The sequence below is a fragment of the Heterodontus francisci genome, chromosome 13 (assembly GCF_036365525.1).
Source record: "Heterodontus francisci isolate sHetFra1 chromosome 13, sHetFra1.hap1, whole genome shotgun sequence".
NCBI classification, from domain to species: Eukaryota; Metazoa; Chordata; class Chondrichthyes; order Heterodontiformes; family Heterodontidae; genus Heterodontus; species Heterodontus francisci.
In genome coordinates this window covers 64,621,388-64,642,103 of record NC_090383.1, presented here as the reverse complement: position 1 = coordinate 64,642,103, position 20,716 = coordinate 64,621,388, and the positions used below count along the sequence as shown (strand labels likewise).

The window sequence follows — 20,716 nt, the reverse complement described above, 5'->3', positions numbered from 1 at the left end:
CTTTTATCCCTTGTTGGTTCTCTCACCACCTGACGCAGGACCAGTATGGCAGATTTGTCTTTCAGCACTCAGCCAGCTCGGTATAATGGTGCCACAGAGCCATTCTTGGTGATGAACAATGAAGTCCCCCACACAGAGTACATTGGGTGCCCTTGCTACCCTCAGCGCTTCTTCCAAGTGGTGTTAAATATGGAGAAATACTGATTTATCAGCTGAGGAAGGGCGGTAGGTGGTAACAGCAGGTTTCTTTGCCCATGTTTGACCTGATGCCATGAGACTTCATGAGGTCCGGAATCAATGTTTAGGACCCCCAGGGCCATTCCCTCTTGATGGTATACCACTGTGTCACCACCTCTTTCCTGCCAGTGGGACAGAACACACCCAGGGATGGTGATGGAAGTGTCTAGGATATTAGATGTAAGGTATGATTTGGTGAGTATGACTATGTTATGTTGTTGCTTGACTAGTCTTGGGACAGCTCTCTCTATTTTGGTGCAAGTCCCCAGATGTTTGTGAAGAGGACTTTGCGGAGTCGAATGGGCTGGATGTGTCTTTGTCCTTTCTGGTGTCCATGTGAGGCCAGAAACCACTCTCTCCCCTCTCCTCCCCATATAAGGCAAATTGGAACATAGTACAACAGATGCAACTTCAAGGAATGGGTATTCCCTGCTCATGCTCTCCCGCTCTGAAATGAATAGTTGCCTCATTTTAATATTGAATTTTGTCTTAAGATTTGGTACGGTTTAGATTTCTTTAATTCTGTCATGCTACATAAGAGGTTAAAAAACAGCTTCACCTTAGTAAACATATCCTAGTTAACTTTGATCTTTGTTGGACCTGCAATATATTAAGAAAATGGTTTTTGATGCACTCCAGAAATTCTTCCTCATTTTGACCCAATCTTGTGTGGCCCTTGTCAACAGTGAGGAGAAATGACAGATATTTCTCTAGACTCTGCGCAACTGCTTGCCTTTGAGAGCCTTTTCTAAACCCTCCATCTTTAATGGAGCCTATTGTTGTCCCGCTGCTCTGAGGGGCTTTCCACTTTGTTTGCGCTTCCTCCTTCCTGCTACGGTTCGGACTCTACTAGATCCCTTGCCTCAGAATGTAAATTCAAGACTGCCCCTTTATGAACTGACAAAAAGCTTGTTAAGTGGCTTAACCGGCTGTTTAGGTGATGTCAGGCAAGTTGACTCCTCCAGCTCGCGGTAAGCAAAGCCTTTTAAACCTGCAGCGTGCTGGTTCCGCATTGGGAAACCAGCACGCTGACGCGAGGGCTGGGTTGAAGTGCCTGCCTGCTCCTGATCCACACTCTCTCACTCAATCAAAAATCCTGCCCCTTGTGTCTACTCCTGTCTACTTTAGCAGAGCTGAAAGACTACATTGTTACAAATCCATTATTAGAGCAAATCTCTCTAAATTCCGTACAATCACAACCTTAATTTCTTGTTTGCATTCTTTAATTATTGTATTTTTTTTGTATTTGGTCTTGGGTAAAATGTTAAATAATTGTAACAGATTTTACCTTTGAATAGATACTTTTAAAATGTTCCATTTACACCACAACTTTGCACAGGGGAGGGGAGTTGCATAATGCCAAAGCTGTTTTTTTGGATCCGTACGCCAATCAATTTATTATGAATGCTTTAAGAATTCGCACCCACCTCACATTGGTTGTTTAGTTTAGTGGAAGTGATATCCAACTGTTGGTACTGTTCCTTCAGATTTGCAAACTCAGCTTCCAGTCGCGTATGCTCAAGCTTGGCAACATTCAGTAAGCTTTTTAGATTTTTGTGGTCCAACTGCAATCCTTCATTCTCCTTTAACAAGTGACTGTATATCTGGTTCAATCTTCAAACAGAGAAATAAATACTTAATTTCTTGTAGAGCTACCTTTTTGTACACAGACATAAAGTAGAACATAACAAGTAAAGCTAAGGATGAGAAAGTGCCCTTCATCTCATCAAAGATTCTTCCTTCAAGTACCTCAATTTCCATTGTATCGTGCCTTTCTAACTCTTCATGCTGGTGTTCAGATAATCAGATGATTCTAACTGTAAAGTCTGAATCAGAAGGTTGTGGATTCAAGTTTTTCTCCGGGGCTTGAGCACACAGCTCAAGCATATAGGCGAACACTTCAGCACAGCAGCGAAGGAATGTTTGGGGAGGTGGTGGTGTCAGAGAAATGTCACTGGACCACTAATCCAGAGGCACATGGGTTCAAATGCCAGCTGGTGGAATTTAAATTCAATTAATAAAAGAAAAAATCTGTAATTGAAAGCTAGTTTCAGTAATGGTGTCATGAAACTATCATCGATTGTCATAGAAAAAAAACACCCATCTGGTTCACTAATGCCCTTTAGGGAAGGTAATTTGCTGTCCTTAACCTGGTCTGGCTATATGTGACTCCAAACCCACAGCCATTCAGTCATCCAAGGCAATTAGGGATGGGCAACAAATGCTGGCCTTGCCAGTGATGCCCACATCTGAAGAAATATTTAAAAAAATGTCTGACATGTCTTTCAAACAAAAAGATTCTGTTTAGGTGCATGGAAAAATCCCACAATTTGCTATAGAGAAGTGAGTTTCTTTTGATGTCCCAACCAACATTACCCCACCCACCCTCGATCATCTATCCTTTAGAACTCTCTGTCTAAACACCTTCACACTCCACTTCTCTTTCCACCTTTAAAATCTCCTGCGTTAGACTTCCCCAAATGCATTACCTCACAGTTCTCCGGACTGATGTCCATTTGCCACTGTTGCACCCATCAGACAAGTCCATTGATAGATTTGAAGATAGATTTAGACTGTAAGAAACTATCAGCCACATGAGCAATTTTTGTATAGTCTGCAAACTTCTTAATCATACCCCTACATTCAAGTCCAAATCATTGATATATACCACAAAAAACAAGAGACCTAGTACTGAGCCCCGTGCGGAATCCCAATGGGAACAGCCTCCCCGTCACAAAAACACCCACTGATCATAACCCTTTGCTTCCTGCCACTGAGTCAATTTTGAATCGAACTTGCCACTTTATTATTTTTTATTTATTTAGAGATACAGCACTGAAACAGGCCCTTTGGCCCACCGAGTCTGTGCTGACCAACAACCCATTTATGCTAATCCTACAATATTCCCTACCACATCCCCACCTTCCCTCAATTCTCCTACCACCTACCTACACGACACTAGGGGCAAATTACAATGGCCAATTTACCTATCAACCTGCAAGTCATTTCTAAAAGCTTTCCCACCTTCGAGGTTTGCCCTGGATCCTATGGGATTTTACTTTCACGATCAGGCTGCCATGTGGGACCTGATTAAAAGCCTTGCTAAGATCCACAAAGACGACATCAAATGAACTACCCTCATCAACCCTCCTTGTTACCTCCTCAAAAAACTCAATCATGTTCGTCAGACACAAACTTCCTTTAACAAATCCGTGCTGTCTTTAATTAATCCATGTCTTTATAAATGAAGATTTATCCTGTCCGTCAGAATTTTCCCACCACCGAAGTTAGGCTGACTGGCCTGTAATTACTCGGTCTATCTCTTTCTTAACAACGGAATGACGTTAGCTGTCCTCCAGCACCATGCCTATAGCCAGAGAGGATTGGAAAATGATGCTCAGAGCCTCCGCTATTTCTGCCCTTGGTTCCCATACAGCGTAGGATACATTTCATCCAGGGTGGAGGTTTATCCACTTTCTAAGATATCAAACCCTTTAATACTTCCTCTCTCACTGCGTTAATTTTATCTAATGTTTCATCCTTCCTGATTGCAATGTCTGTATCGTCCTTTTCTTTTGTGAACCATACCAAACATCCTCCACCTCCATACAGGTTACCCTTATGGTCCCTAACTGCCCCTTCTTTTTCTTTAGTTATCCTCTTGCTCTTTATGTATTTATAAAAAGTTTTTGGATTTTCCTTGATTTTACTTGCCAATATTTTTTCATGCCCTCTCTTTGCTTCCCTAATTTCCTTTTTAATTTCACCCCCACACTTTTTATAGTCTTCTAGGTTTTCTACAGTAATGAGCCCTCAGTACTTATCATAAGCTTGCCTTATTTTCTTTATCCTCTCTTTTAGCCCCTTGACATCCAGGGGGCTCTGGATTTGTTAGTCCCACCCTTTTTCTTTAAGGGAACAAAAGAACAAAGAACAAAGAAAATTACAGCACAGGAACAGGCCCTTCGGCCCTCCAAGCCTGCGCCGATCCAGATCCTCTATCTAAACATGACGCCTATTTTCTAAGGGTCTGTATCTCTTTACTTCCTGCCCATTCATGTATCTGTCTAGATACATCTTAAACGACGCTATCGTGCCCGCGTCTACCACCTCCACTGGCAACGCGTTCCAGGCACCCACCACCCTCTGCGTAAAGAACTTTCCACGCATATCCCCCCTAAACTTTTCCCCTCTCACTTTGAACTCGTGACCCCTAGTAATTGAATCCCCCACTCTGGGAAAAAGCTTCTTGCTATCCAACCTGTCTATACCTCTCATGATTTTGTACACCTCAATCAGGTCCCCCCTCAACCTCCGTCTTTCTAATGAAAATAATCCTAATCTACTCAACCTCTCTTCATAGCTAGCGCCCTCCATACCAGGCAACATCCTGGTAAACCTCCTCTGCACCCTCTCCAATGCATCCACATCCTTTTGGTAATGTGGCGACCAGAACTGCACGCAGTATTCCAAATGTGGCCGAACCAAAGTCCTATACAAATGTAACATGACCTGCCAACTCTTGTACTCAATACCCCGTCCGATGAAGGAAAGCATGCCGTATGCCTTCTTGACCACTCTATTGACCTGCATTGCCGCCTTCAGGGAACAATGGACCTGAACACCCAAATCTCTCTGTAAATCAATTTTCCCCAGGACTTTTCCATTTACTGTATAGTTCACTCTTGAATTGGATCTTCCAAAATGCATCACCTCGCATTTGCCCTGATTGAACTCCATCTGCCATTTCTCTGCCCAACTCTCCAGTCTATCTATATTCTGCTGTATTCTCTGACAGTCCCCTTCACTTTCTGCTACTCCACCAATCTTAGTGTCGTCTGCAAACTTGCTAATCAGACCACCTATACTTTCCTCCAAATCATTTATGTATATCACAAACAACAGTGGTCCCAGCACGGATCCCTGTGGAACACCACTGGTCACACGTCTCCATTTTGAGAAACTCCCTTCCACTGCTACTCTCTGTCTCCTGTTGCCCAGCCAGTTCTTTATCCATCCAGCTAGTACACCTTGGATCCCATGTGCCTTCACTTTCTCCATCAGCCTACCATGGGGAACCTTATCAAACGCCTTACTGAAGTCCATGTATATGACATCTACAGCCCTTCCCTCATCAACCAACTTTGTCACTTCCTCAAAGAATTCTATTAAGTTGGTAAGACATGACCTTCCCTGCACAAAACCATGTTGCCTATCACTGATAAGCCCATTTTCTTCCAAATGGGAATAGATCCTATCCCTCAGTAACTTCTCCAGCAGCTTCCCTACCACTGACGTCAGGCTCACCGGTCTATAATTACCTGGATTATCCCTGCTACCCTTCTTAAACAAGGGGACATTAGCAATTCTCCAGTCCTCCGGGACCTCACCCGTGTTTAAGGATGCTGCAAAGATATCTGTTAAGGCCCCAGCTATTTCCTCTCTCGCTTCCCACAGTAACCTGGGATAGATCCCATCCGGACCTGGGGACTTGTCCACCTTAATGCCTTTTAGAATACCCAACACTTCCTCCATCCTTATGCCGACTTGACCTAGAGTAATCAAACATCTGTTCCTAACCTCAACATCCTTCATGTCCCTCTCCTCGGTGAATACCGATGCAAAGTACTCGTTGAGAATCTCACCCATTTTCTCTGACTCCACGCATAACTTTCCTCCTTTGTCCTTGAGTGGGCCAATCCTTTCTCTAGTTACCCTCTTGCTCCTTATATATGAATAAAAGGCTTTGGGATTTTCCTTCACCCTGTTTGCTAAAGATATTTCATGACCCCTTTTAGCCCTCTTAATTCCTCGTTTCAGATTGGTCCTACATTCCCGATATTCTTTCAAAGCTTCGTCTTTCTTCAGCCACCTAGACCTTATGTATGCTTCCTTTTTCCTCTTAGCTAGTCTCACAATTTCACCTGTCATCCATGGTTCCCTAATCTTGCCATTTCTATCCCTCATTTTCAAAGGAACATGCATCTCCTGCACGCTAATCAACCTCTCTTTAAAAGCCTCCCACATATCAAATGTGGATTTACCTTCAAACAGCTGCTCCCAATCTACATTCCCCAGCTCCTGCCGAATTTTGGTATAGTTGGCCTTCCCCCAATTTAGCACTCTTCCTTTAGGATCACTCTCGTCTTTGTCCATGAGTATTTTAAAGCTTACGGAATTGTGATCACTATTCCCAAAGTAGTCCCCTACTGAAATTTCAACCACCTGGCCAGGCTCATTCCCCAACACCAGGTCCAGTATGGCCCCTTCCCGAGTTGGACTGTTTACATACTGCTCTAGAAAACCCTCCTGGATGCTCCTGACAAATTCTGCTCCATCTAGACCTCTAACACTAAGTGAATCCCAGTCAATGTTGGGAAAATTAAAATCTCCTATCACCACCACCCTGTTGCTCCTACATTTTTCCATAATCTGTTTACATATTTGTACCTCTATCTCACGCTCGCTGTTGGGAGGCCTGTAGTACAGCCCCAACATTGTTACTGCACCCTTCCTATTTCTGAGTTCTGCCCATATTGCCTCACTGCTCGAGTCCTCCATAGTGCCCTCCTTCAGCACAGCTGTGATATCCTCTTTGACCAGTAATGCAACTCCTCCACCCCTTTTACCTCCCTCTCTATCCCGCCTGAAGCATCGATATCCTGGGATATTTAGTTGCCAATCATGCCCTTCCCTCAACCCAGTCTCAGTCATCCAATAGTAATCTTATAGTATACTCGCAGTAGTATGATTGTCCTTTTTTTGTTCTTCAGTTCAACCTATCTGGCCTCATTTGATTCTCCTTCTACCATATCATCCCTCCTGACAACTACAATTGTTTCTTTCATCAATATTGCTTTTTTATCCCCTTCTCTATCTCAACCTGAAAACCCTGTAACCAGGAATGTTGAACTGCCATTCCTGCCCTTCTTTCAGCCATGTCTCAGTAAAGCTACATCATACTCTTACATGTCAATTTGTGTTCTCAGCTCATGTGCCTTATTCCCTAGACTTCTTGCATCGAAGTATATACCATTTAGCACTGCCAACATCCCTTGCTGTCTATTTTCTAGGCTTTGTATCTTCTGTCTTCCAAACACGTTTACTGATTTTCTGCCTTCCATTTCCAACTTTTCTTCTCTCCCTTCTGAATCTACTCTTACGTTCCCCAACAGGACTAGCAACACCCGGAAAGGATATTGGCGCTGGCCCTGTTGAGGTGTCACTTGTCCATCTTGTACAGGTCCCACCTCCCCCAGAATCGGTCCCAATGCCTCAGTAATCTAAAGCCCTCCCTCCCGCACCATCTCTCCAGCCACATATTCATCAGCTTGATCTTCCTATTTCCGTACTCACCAGCACATGGCACCAGGGGTAATCTGGAGATTACTACCATTTGAGGTCCTGCTTTTCAATCTCTCTCCTAGCTCCCTCTTTCTGCCTATGCCATTGGTGCCAATATGGACCACGACCTCTGGTTGTTCACCCTCCCCCCTCAGAAGGTCCTGTAGCTGCTTAGTGACACTGTTGACCCTGGCACCAGGGAGGCCATCCTGGTGTCACATGTGCAGCCACAAAAGCACCTGCCTGTTCCCCTCACTATTGAATCCCCTACCACTATTGCTCTTCCACCCTGGACAGCTGAGCCACCCATAGTGCCGTGGTCCTGGCTCTACTTGCACTTCCCAGAGGAATCAATATATCCTGCCACCTTCAAAGATTTAAGCACATGAACCCCCAGGTCCCTCTGTCCCTGCACACTAATTAGAATTTGCCATTAAGTCTATATTGCCCTTCCCTATCCCTTCTGTCAAAGTGCATGACCTCACACTTCTCTGTATTAAATTCCATCTGCCACTTGTCTGCCTATTCTGTTATCTAGGTCCTGTTTCAGTCGATTCAGTCATCCTCACTGGCTGCCACACCTCCAAGTTTGCTATCATAGGCAAATTTTGAAATTTTACTCTATTTCCAAAATCCTAGTCCTTTAAATATATCACAAAAAGCAGTGGTCCTAGCACTGAATCTTGGGCAACATCACTGTCTGCCATCCTCTAGACTGGAAAACAACCATTTACCATGACTTGCTGTTTTCTCTCCTTCAGACAATTTTTTTTATCCAATTGGACACTGACCCTCCTATTCTATGGGCCTCCATTTTGCTAACCAGCCTTTTATGTGGTACTTTGTCAAATGCTTTCTTAAAATCCATGTAGACAACATCCATTATTTTCCCTTCATCAACTTTCTCTGTTACATCATCAAAAAAATCAATTAGATTAGTCGAGCAGGATCTGCCTTTTACAAATCCATGCTGGTTCCCCTTAATTAACTCAAATCTCTCCAAGTGCCTGTTGATTTTTTACCTTATTATTGTTTCTAAAACCTTACCAACCACTGATGTTAATCTGACTGACCCGTTATGTCCTTACACAAAGCTCTGTACAACTGAAGCATCACTTCCACATTTTTGCATTCCAATCCCCTTCAGATAGATGTAGTATACTTGCATTTCCAAAAGGCATTTGATAAGGTGCCACGCAAAAGGTTAATATGCAAGGTATGGATTTGGGAGTAATATAATTGCATGGAAAGTGAATTGGTAAATGGACAGGAAACACAAAGGCGGGATAAATGGGGCATTTTCAAGTTGGCAGGCGATAACTAGTGAAGTGCAACAAGGATCATTGCTGGGGCCTCAGCTATTTACAATCTATATTAATGATTTAGATGAAGAAACTGAGAATAATGTACCTAAGTTTGCTGACTATACAAAGGTGGGTGGAAATGTAAGCTGTAAGGACACAGAGGCTGCAACGAAATAGGCTGCAAAGAAATATAGGCAGGTTAAGTGAGTGGGCAACAAAGTGGCAGATGGGGCATGATGTGGGGAATTCATATTTGGTTGTAAGAATAGAGAAGCTGAATATTTTTTTTTTTAAAAGGAATGAAACTTGTAAATGTTAATGTTCAGAAGGATCTTGGGTATCCTTGTATATGCAATCCAAGGAAATTTAGCATGCAGGTACAGCAAGCAATTAGGAAGGCAAATGTCATGTTGGCCTTTATTGCAAGAGGACTGGAGTGCAAGAATAAGGAAATCTTGTTACAATTGTACAAGGTTTTGGTGAGACCACACCTGGAGTACTGTGTACAGTTTTAGTCTCCATACCTAAGGAAGGATATATTTGCCTTGGAGACACTACAGCGAAGGTTCACTAGATTGGTTTCTGGATGGGAGGGTTGTCCTATGATGAGAGGCTGAGTAAATTGTGCCTGTACTCTATGGAATTTAGAAAAATGCGAGGAGATCTCATTGAAACATACAGGATTCTGAAGGGGCTTGACAGGGTCGACAATGAGAGGCTGTTTCCCCTGGCTGAGGAAACTAGAACAGAGGGGCACAGTTTTAGGATAAGGGCTGATCATTTAGGGCAGGGGAGAATTTTCTTCACTCAAAGTGTTTTGAATCTTTGGAATTCTCGACCTCAGAAGATTGTGGGTGCTCCATTGTTGAATATATTTAAGGCTAGGTAGAAAGCTTTTTGGCCTCTCAGGGAATCAAAGGATATGAGCAGGTGGGAAAGTGGAGTTGAAGCAGATGATCAGATAGGATCGTACTGAATGGCAGAGCAGGCTCGAGGGGCCGTGTGGTTAACTGCTGTTCCTATTTCTTATGTTCTTATTAAAAGCCAATGATGTTCGGGGTTTACTACAGGCCTCCCAACAGCCAGCGGGAGATAGAGGAGCAGATATGTAGACAGATTTTGGAAAGATGTAAAAGGTTACAGGGTTGTAGTGGTGGGTGATTTTAACTTCCCCTATATTGACTGGGACTCACTTAGGGCTAGGGGCTTCGATGGGGCAGAGTTTGTAAGGAGCATCCAGGAGGGCTTCTTGAAACAATACGTAGATAGTCCAACTAGGGATGGGGCCGTACTGTACCTGGTATTGGGGAATGAGCCCGGCCAGGCGGTCGGAGTTTCAGTAGGGGAGCATTTCGGGAACAGTGACCATAATTCCGTAAGTTTTAAGGTACTTGTGGATAAGGATAAGAGTAGTCCTCGGGTGAAGGTGCTAAATTGGGGGAAGGCTAATTATAACAATATTAGGCAGGAACTGAAGAATTTAAATTGGGGGCGGCTGTTTGAGGGTAAATCAACATCTGACATGTGAGAGTCTTTCAAACGTCAGTTAATTAGAATCCAGGACCAGCATGTTCCTGTGAGGAAGAAGGATAAATTTGGCAAGTTTCGGGAACCTTGGATAACGCGGGATATTGTGAGCCTCGTCAAAAAGAAAAAGGAAGCATTCGTAAGGGCTGGAAGGCTAGGAACAGACGAATCCCTTGAGGGATATAAAGACAGTAGGAAGGAACTTAAGCAAGGAGTCAGGAGGGCTAAAAGGGGTTATGAGAAGTCATTGGCAAACAGGATTAAGGAAAATCCCAAGGCTTTTTATACGTATATAAAGTGCAAGAGGGTAACGGGGGAAAGGGTTGGCCCACTCAAGGACAGAGAAGGGAATCTATGTGTGGAGCCAGAGGAAATGGGCGAGGTACTAAATGAGTACTTTGCATCAGTATTCACCAAGGAGAAGGACTTGGTGGATGATGAGCCTAGGGAAGGGAGTGGTAGTCTGTCATCTCATTATCAAAAAGGAGGTGTTGGGTGTCTTGCAAAGCATTAAGGTAGATAAGTCCCCAGGCCCTGATGGGATCTACCCCAGAATACTGAGGGAGGCAAGGGAAGAAATTGCTGGGGCCTTGACAGAAATCTTTGCATCCTCATTGGCTACAGGTGAGGCCCCAGAGGACTGGAGAATAGCCAATGTTGTTCCTTTGTTTAAGAAGGGTAGCAAGGATAATCCAGGAAATTATAGGCCGGTGAGCCTTACGTCAGTGGTAGGGAAATTATTAGAGAGGATTCTTCGGGACAGGATTTACTCCCATTTGGAAACAAATGGACTTATTAGCAAGAGGCAGCATGGTTTTGTGAAAGGGAAGTCGTGTCTCACTAATTTGATTGAGTTTTTTGAGGAAGTGACAAAGATGATTGATGATGGAAGGGCAGTGGATGTTACCTATATGGACTTCAGTAAAGCCTTTGACAAGGTCCCGCATGGCAGACTGATACAAAAGGTGAAGTCACATGGGATCAGAGGGGAGCTGGCAAGATGGATACAGAACTGGCCCGGTCATAGAAGACAGAGGGTAGCAGTGGAAGGGTGCTTTTCTGAATGGAGGGATGTGACTAGTGGTGTACCGCAGGGATCAGTGCTGGGACCTTTGCAGTATATATAAATGATTTGGAGGAAAATGTAGCTGGTCTGATTAGTAAGTTTGCGGACGACACAAAGGTTGGTGGAGTTGCGGACAGTGATGAGGATTGTCAGAGGATACAGCAGGATATAGATCGGTTGGAGACTTGCGCGGAGAAATGGCAGATGGAGTTTAATCCGGACAAATGTGAGGTAATGCATTTTGGAAGGTCTAATGCAGGTGGGAAGTATACAGTAAATGGCAAAGCCCTTAGGAGTATTGACAGGCAGAGAGATCTGGGTGTACAGGTCCACAGGTCACTGAAAGTGGTAACGCAGGTGGATAAGGTAGTCAAGAAGGCATACGGCATGCTTGCCTTCATCGGTCGGGGCATAGAGTATAAAAATAGGCAAGTTATGCTGCAGCTGTACAGAACTTGTTAGGCCACACTTAGAATATTGTGTGCAATTCTGGTCACCACACTACCAGAAGGATGTGGAGGCTTTGGAGAAGGTTCAGAAGAGGTTGACCAGGATGTTGCCTGGTCTGGAGGGCATTAGCTGTGAGGAGAGGTTGGATAAACTCGGATTGTTTTCACTGGAACGACAGAGGTGGAGGGGCGATATGATAGAGGTTTACAAAGTTATAAGCGGCATGGACAGAGTGGATAGTCAGAAGCTTTTTCCCAGGGTGGAAGAGTCAGTTACTCGGGGACATAGGTTTAAGGTGAGAGGGGCAAAGTTTAGAGGGGATGTGCGAGGCAAGTTCTTTACACAGAGGGTGGTGAGTGCCTGGAACCTGTTGCCGGGGGAGGTGGTGGAAGCAGGTACCATAGAGACATTTAAGAGGCATCTTGACAAATACATGAATAGGATGGGAATAGAGGGATATGGACCCCGTAAGTGCAGAAGGTTTTAGTTTAGGCAGGAATCAAGATCGGCGCAGGCTTGGAGGGTCGAATGGCCTGTTCCTGTGCTGTACTGTTCTTTGTTCGTTCTTTGTATTCTATTAGTCTTTTTCATACTTTTTTTTGTATCTGTGCACTAACTTTTAATGATTTGTGTACATGAACACCTAAATCCCTTTGCTCCTTCATAGCTCCTAGTCTCTCACCATTACGAAAAGGCATTATGGACATGCCACATTTTGCTAAACAAAAATGTATAAACTAAAAATTCCTATTCAAAAGTCCTGTATTTGAACCTGTCAGTAGTAACTATCATTTAAATTTGGATAATCTCGAAGGGTTATTCAGCCACTGGGAAAGTAGTTCATGTTTAATGAGCTAAGCAAATATTAGAATGCAGACACAACTTGCACTTGGAAAACCTATCTACTGCGTATCAGACAAAATGGAGTGACAGTAAAAAAATCTGAATTATATAAAATTTACAGCATAAAAACAGGTCATTTGGTCCAAGTGGTCTGTGCTAGTGTTTTATGCTCCTCACAAATCTTCCCACCCTACTTCATGTGACCCTATCTGCATATTCTTCTATTTCTTTCTCCATGTACTTTATCTAGTCTCCCCCTTGATGGTATCTGTGCTATTTGACTCAACTACGCCATGTGGTAGCAAGTTCCTCATCTAAACACTCTCCATGGTGAAGAAATTTCTCCTGAATTCTTTATTAGATTTATGAGTAACTGCCTTATATTTATGACTCCTAATTATGGACTCTCCACAAATGGAAACATCTTCTCTATATTTATCCCAGCAAACCTCAAAAGAATCTTAAAGACTTCTATCAGGTCACCCCACAATCTTCTCTTTCTTAGAGAAAAGAGCCCTAACCTGTTCAGTCCTTCAAGATAGTTATAACCTCTCAGGTCTAGTAATGTCCTTGTTATTTTTATTTTGTACCTTCTCCAGTGCCAGAAGCTGAGACAGCTCCATCCAGTTTGCTGAGGGACATCACATGAAAAGACCAATGAGTGATACACACAATCAGAAAAACAACAACACATAAAAATTTCTAATGACTCCACCAACCTGTCATTTTCATTACGGAGTTTCTGATTCTCGTGCACCGTGGTTTCATGTTTTTCAACCTCATGCTGCATTTTCTCCTGCTCTTTTTTCAAAACTGTCTCCAACTCCTCCAGTTGGGCCTTTTGCTTCAACAGCTCATTGTATCTGTGCACACAATTTAACGAGAATCAAGCTTTCATTTTAATGGGAAAAGGACAATCATTCCATCCAAAATAACAGAAAATGCACAGATATTAAAGAATTGTCTTGTAAGGTTTAAAAAAAACTTCCACAGAAACTGGCAGTGGGAATTGTTTACATGTTTACAGGACGGAAAGCTTTAAGTATCAAAGTGCTTATTCTCCTGACTGATCATGTAAAAAAACAATACTAAATTGCTTGAATAAGGCTCTTTGTATACAGCTGTAATCACACCCCCTGGGCTCAGGCTCCTTTCCAGTTCCCTCCACATGAAAGTTCCTGTACATAAGGGAAATAGATAAGAATGGAGATTGCAGATACAATCCACGAGAACATTTGTCTTAAGATCAAAAGTATAAGCACCAAACACCTCCAAGTTGATTGTTATGAACAAAGCTATCCTGAAAAGCCACAAAGTTCAGCTTCAAAAGATCCTCATAGAGTCAGAGTTATACAGCACAGCAACAGGCCCTTCAGCCCATCTTGTCCGTGCCAGCCATCAAGCATCTATCTATTCTAATCCCATTTTCCAGCACTTGGCCTGTAGCCTTGTATGCTATGGTATTTCATGTGCTCATCTAAATACTTGTTAAATGTTGAGGGTTCCTGCCTCTCCCACCCCTTCAGGCAGCGTGTTCCAGATTCCAACCACCCTCTGGGTGAAATTTTTTCCCTCAAATCTCCTCTAAGCCTCCTGCCCCTTACCTTAAATCTATGCCCCCTGGTTATTGACACCTCCGCTAAGGGAAAAAGTTTCTTCCTATCTACGCCCTCATAATTTTGTATACCTCAATCACGTCCTCCCTCAGCCTTCTCTGCTCTTAAGGAAAACAACCCTTGCCTATCTAGTCTCTCTTCATAGCTGAAATGCTCCAGCCGAGGCAACATCCTGGTGAATCTCCTCTGCACCCTCTCCAGTGCAATCACATCCTTCCTACAGTGTGGCGACCAGAACTATACACAGTACTCCAGCTGAGGCCTAACTAGCGTTTTATACAGCTCCATCATAACCTCCCTGCTCTTATATTCTATGCCTCGTCTAATAAAAGCAAATATCCCATATGCCTTCCTAACCACCTTATCTACCTGTGCTGCTGCCTTCAGTGATCTCTGGACGAGTACACCAAGGTCACTCTAACCCTCTGTACTTCCTGGGGTCCTACCACCCTTGCCTTGTGAGTCCTCCCAAAATGCATCACCTCACACTTCTCAGGATTAAATTCCATTTGCCACTGATCTGCCCATCTTACCAGCCATCTATATCGTCCTGTAATCTAAGGCTTTCCCCCTCACTATTTACAACATGTGTAGAGATTTTTCCATTGGCCACCACAAGTATCACTGGCACCATCATTCATAGGATTGGCATTTTAGTTGCACCTGAATCTACTTTGCTTTTATATCGAAAATGTCAGATATATCACTTCTCAGCCTGGCCATGTTCTTTGGCAACAGGGCTGACCGATCCTTTGTCCCCTTCACCGTCCGGTCAGATTACCTGAAGGTGCTGGGGATATGGTTCGGAAGGGCCGGGGCGTGCACCAAAACATGGGAGGAGCGAGTAGCCAAGGTACGACAAAAGTTGGGCATGTGGGGGCAGCGATCTCTCTCCATTGTGGGTAAGAACCTGGTCATCAGGTGCGAGGCGCTCACGTTGTTGCTCTACGTGGCGCAGGTCTGGCCCATACCCCACTCCTGTGCCGTGGCAATCACCCGAGCCATTTTCCGCTTCGTCTGGGGATCTAAAATGGACCGGGTCCGGAGGGACACGATGTTCAAATCTCTGGACAAGGGCGGGAAAAATGTACCCAACGTGGCCCTCATCCTGATGACCACCTTCGTGTGCGGCTGCATCAAGCTGTGTGTAGATCCCCAGTATGTAAACTCCAAGTGTCACTACGTGCTGAGGTTCTATCTGTCCCCGGTGTTGCGAAGGATGGGCCTTGTCACATTGCCGCGGAACGCTCCGTGCAGTTGGGACGTGCCGTACCACCTATCCTTCGTGGAGCAGTTTCTGCGGGAAAACACCTTTGACCACCGGTCCATCAGGCAGTGGTTTGCATGGAATGTCCTCAAGGCCCTACGGGAAAAGGAAACGTTGGATCTTGTCGGATGGTTCCCCGAGCAGACCGTCAAAGTCATTTGGCGGAATGCCTCATCACCAGAACTTTCAAACAAGCACCAAGACTTAGCTTGGCTGGTGGTGAGAAGGGCCCTCCCCGTCAGATCCTTCATGCACACCCGAAGTCTCGCCCCCTCCGCACAGTGCCCCCGCGTTGGCTGTGGTGGGGAAGAGACGGTCGCCCACCTCCTCCTGGAATGTGCCTTTGCAAAGCAGGTGTGGAAAGAGGTGCAGTGGTTTTTGTCAAGGTTCATCCCAAGCAGCTCTGTAACACAGGAGTCTGTGCTCTACGGGCTGTTCCCAGGGACGCACACCGAGACAAACATCAACTGCTGCTGGAGGACTATCAATTCGGTGAAAGACGCTCTTTGGTCTGCCCGAAACTTGCTGGTCTTCCAGCGCAAAGAGTTGTCCACCACCAAATGTAGCAGACTGGCACATTCCAAGGTCCAGGACTACGTGCTGAGGGACGCACTAAAGCTTGGGGCAGCCGCAGCAAAGGCTCAATGGGGAAAGACCACAGTGTAAGGTTCCCCCACCAAGCTGGACTGAGGGGCTGGATCCATGGGAAACCCCTCGAACTGTATCGTTAATATTCTCAATTGCTGTAAATGTAAAACTGTAATTGACATGACAATTGTGAAACGGAAGGGTTGGGAAGAAACTCATGACAGTATTGAAGGAAACTGATCTCCCTTGCAATGTTTGTATTTTTTGGTGCTGTTTGGAAACTGTTTGGCAATGTAATTTTTACAGATTTTTATGAATAAAGTATATTTTGGAAATAAAAAAAAACTTCTCAGCCTGAAGGAAGATGATGGCTCGGTAACGTCTTCGCAGTCCGACATACTAAGGATCAGCAAATCCTTTTATGCTGGGCTGTATGACGCGAAGCCCACAGACAGCAGAGCCTCCCAGTCCTTCCTGTCATCCATCACAGAGGTCTTAGATGACAGCAGGAGGGAGAGATTGAACAAGCCGCTAACTCTGGACGAGCTGACAAAGGCCGTCGAGTCCTTCGAGACGAGTAGAACTCCCGGGAACGACGGCTTACCGGTCGAGTTGTACTCGGCCCTGTGGGACTGGGTCGGCCCGGACCTGCTGGAAGTATACGAGAGTATGCTCCTGGCCGGCAGCATGTCAGAATCCATGAGGAAAGGCATCATCACCCTCATTTACAAGCAGAAGGGGGAGAGGGCAGAAATCAGAAATTGGCGGCCCATCTCACTGCTTAATGTTGACTACAAGATTCTGTCCAAAATCATAGCCAGTCGAGTCAAATCTGCTCTGGAGTTGGTGATTCACCCCGATCAGACCTGTACTGTACCCGGCAGGAAGATCTCTGATAGTCTTGCGCTACTCAGGGATACGATCGCCTACGTACGGGACAGGAGGATGGACACCTGCCTCATCAGCCTGGACCAGGAGAAGGCTTTTGACAGGATATCGCACACCTACATGATGGACGTGCTTTCCAAAATGGGGTTTGGGGAGGGAATCTGCAATTGGATCCAACTGCTCTACACAAACATCAGTAGCGCAGTCTCAATCAACGGGTGGGAATCGGAAAGTTTCCCGATCAAATCTGGAGTCAGACAGGGCTGTCCTCTCTCCCCGGTCTTGATTGTTTGCTGTATTGAACCCTTTGCTGAGTCTATTAGGAAGGATGCGAGCATAAGAGGGGTGACAATCCCAGGCAGCGGAGGCACTCAGGTTAAAACCTCCCTGTACATGGATGACGTCGCCGTCTTCTGCTCGGATCCGCTATCCGTGCGCAGACTGATGAGCATCTGCGACCAGTTCGAACTGGCCTCGGGAGCCAAAGTTAACCACGGCAAGAGCGAGGCCATGTTCTTTGGGAACTGGGCTGACCGATCCTTTATCCCCTTCACCGTCAGGTCAGATTACCTGAAGGTGCTGGGGATATGGTTCGGAAGGGCCGTGGCGTGCACCAAAACATGGGAGGAGCGAGTAGCCAAGGTACGACAAACGTTGGGCATGTGGGGGCAGCGATCTCTCTCCATTGTGGGTAAGAACCTGGTCATCAGGTGCGAGGCGCTCACGTTGTTGCTCTATGTGGCGCAGGTCTGGCCCATACCCCACTCCTGCGCTGTGGCAGTCACCCGAGCCATTTTCCGCTTCATCTGGGGATCTAAAATGGACCGGGTCCGGAGGGACACGATGTTCAAATCTCTGGATATGGGCGGGAAAAATGTACCCAACGTGGCCCTCATCCTGATGACCACCTTCGTGTGCGGCTGCATCAAGCTGTGTGTAGATTTCCAGTATGCAAACTCCAAGTGTCACTACGTGCTGAGGTTCTATCTGTCCCCGGTGTTGCGAAGGATGGGCCTGGGCACACTGCCGCGGAACGCTCCATGCAGTTGGGCCGTGCCGTACCACCTATCCTTCGTGGAGCAGTTTCTGCGGGAAAACACCTTTGACCACCGGTCCATCAGGCAGTGGTCTGCACGGAATGTCCTCAAGGCCCTAAGGGAAAAGGAGACGGTGGATTCTGTCGGATGGTTCCCCGAGCAGACCGTCAATGTCATTTGGCGGAATGCCTCATCACCAGAACCTTCAAACAAGCACCAAGACGTAGCTTGGCTGGTGGTGAGAAGGGCCCTCCCCGTCAGATCCTTCATGCACACCCGAAGTCTCGCCCCCTCCGCACAATGCCCCCGCGGTGGCTGTGGTGGGGAAGAGACGGTCGCCCACCTCCTCTTGGAATGTGTCTTTGAAAAGCAGGTGTGGAAAGAGATGCAGTGGTTTTTGTCGAGGTTCATCCCAAGCAGCTCTGTAACACAGGAGTCCGTGCTCTACGGGCTGTTCCCAGGGACGCACACCAAGACAAACATCAACTGCTGCTGGAGGACTGTCAATTCGGTGAAAGACGCCCTTTGGTCTGCCCGAAACTTGCTGTTCTTCCAGCGCAAAGAGTTGTCCACGATCGAATGTTGCAGACTGGCACATTCCAAGGTCCAGGACTACGTGCTGAGGGACGCACTAAAGCTTGGGGCAGCCGCAGCAAAGGCTCAATGGGGAAAGACCACAGTGTAAGGTCCCCCCACCAAGCTGAACTGAGGGGCTGGATCCATGGGAAACCCCTCAAATTGTATCGGGAAAATTTTGTCTCCTGTATAATGTAAAAATGTATCTGGCACGACAAATGTGAAATGGAAGGGTTGTGAAGCAACTCCTGATTGTATTGAAGCAAACGGAACTCCTTTGCACTGTTTGTAATTTTTGACTTGGTGCTGTTTGAAACTGTTTGGTAATATATATTTTTTTTTTTTTACAGATTTTTATGAATAAAGTATATTTTGGAAATAAAAAAAAACTTAATTTTTATTTGCATTATTATGCATAGCTTTGACCATCTAACAGGGATTACAGGAGACTTCAAAGTTGAATTCTCCAACTGGCTTTGGAAATGATTGCAGAATTCAGCTATCAATGCAAAAAGAGTGCTCTAGACAGGAAAACAAGCAGGGAAACTGGCAACTGCCTCACAACTTTAAGATGAATTCCAGAGAGGAAAAAAGAGCTTGATGAAGATGCCAATTAGAGTTCCTGTTGCCATCTGAAGTCTCTACCACTTCTGTGGAAGCAGTGATGCAACAAACAAAAGACTCTTTAGCGGCACAGTGGTTAGCACCGCAGCCTCACAGCTCCAGGGACCCGGGTTTGATTCTGGGTACTGCCTGTGTGGAGTTTGCAAGTTCTCCCTGTGACCGCGTGGGTTTTCCCCGGGTGCTCCGGTTTCCTCCCACATCCAAAGACTTGCAGGTTGATAGGTAAATTGGCCGTTATAAATTGCCCCTAGTGTAGGTAGGTGGTAGGGAATATGGGATTCCTGTCGGGTTGGTATAAATGGGTGGTTGTTGGTCGGCACAGACTCGGTGGGCCAAAGGGCCTGTTTCAGTGCTGTATCTCTAAATAAATAAAAAAAAATAAAATGAACTTGTTTCAAATTTTGAAGTCTTTATATTTTTAAATTTTAAAAGAAATTAAATATAATCTTTTATCAATGAGTATTTTTATAAATAGGCAATTTTATGACAGTAGAGATTGCAGGAAACAGGATGCCTAACTCATGTTATACTGCTTAGAGACCAGTAAAACGATGTTTCGTATAGTGTGAAAAAAGGTTACCGGAAGTATAGGTCCAAAACCAACATTAACCAGGACATCTCTATGGTTGTGATAAAATTCGGCCTTTGTTAGAAGGTTCATGATCTGACTGACTGCTTATTTGGCACAGTCCTGGATACAGCTATTACTGCCTAGTTATTCAAATATGAAGAAAGGGGTAGGAAGAGGAAGAAAAGGAATGAAGAAGGATAGAGGGTTAAGAAGAGGGAGGAGGAGACTGAAAACATAAAAGTGAAAAGGAGGGCAGGAGGGGGCTAGAGTGAGCGAGAGAGGGGGAGGGAAAGCAAGAAAGGGAGGGTGAGAAAAGGTGAGGGGAAAGGGAGAAGTGGAAGGAAAGGACATGAGGGATCAGACAGCATGGCACAGGGACAGAGACAGGCAAGCAGGACAGGAGGATGAAAAGGGGCAAGGGATGTGTGGGTGCAGAAAAGATAAAGGATTAAGTCCAAAGTTCAAAAATGGAAAAAGGAATGGAGTTATTTTAACATTCTCTTTCTCCCAAAATTCCTCCTTTTCTCAACTCCTCTATTCACCTCTTCCTCCCTTCCCTTGCTCCTCACCCTCTACTCACCATATCTGTTCCTCGCCATTCCTTCGTAACCCATTCCTCCTCTCTCCCATTTGTCACCTCTTCTTCAGTTCCTCCACCTTCTCCATCTCTCTATCCCAACTCCTCCACCTGTTTCCTCCCACCTCTTCTCCTCTGTCGATTGCCCCCATCCTCTTGCTCACCCCTTTCTGTTCCTCTCCTCTGCTACTCCTGTCCTTC

The 20,716-nt window shown here is 45.3% G+C and overlaps 1 protein-coding gene across 9 annotated transcripts in view; it reads right to left on the bottom strand.

Moving 5' to 3' along the window:
• Positions 1-20,716, bottom strand: part of LOC137376405 (girdin-like) — a 413,979-nt gene that overhangs the window by 107,037 nt on the left and 286,226 nt on the right. For all 9 annotated transcript variants that reach the window (XR_010976210.1, XR_010976209.1, XM_068044907.1 and 6 more), the window contains 2 exons: positions 13,491-13,634; positions 1,665-1,851 (listed from right to left, as the gene is read on the bottom strand). Coding sequence is in view for 7 of the 9 variants with exons in the window: in XM_068044907.1 (XP_067901008.1) it covers positions 1,665-1,851; positions 13,491-13,634 (331 nt within the window). In the remaining 2 variants the exon portion in view is untranslated. The remainder of the gene's footprint in view (positions 1-1,664; positions 1,852-13,490; positions 13,635-20,716) is intronic.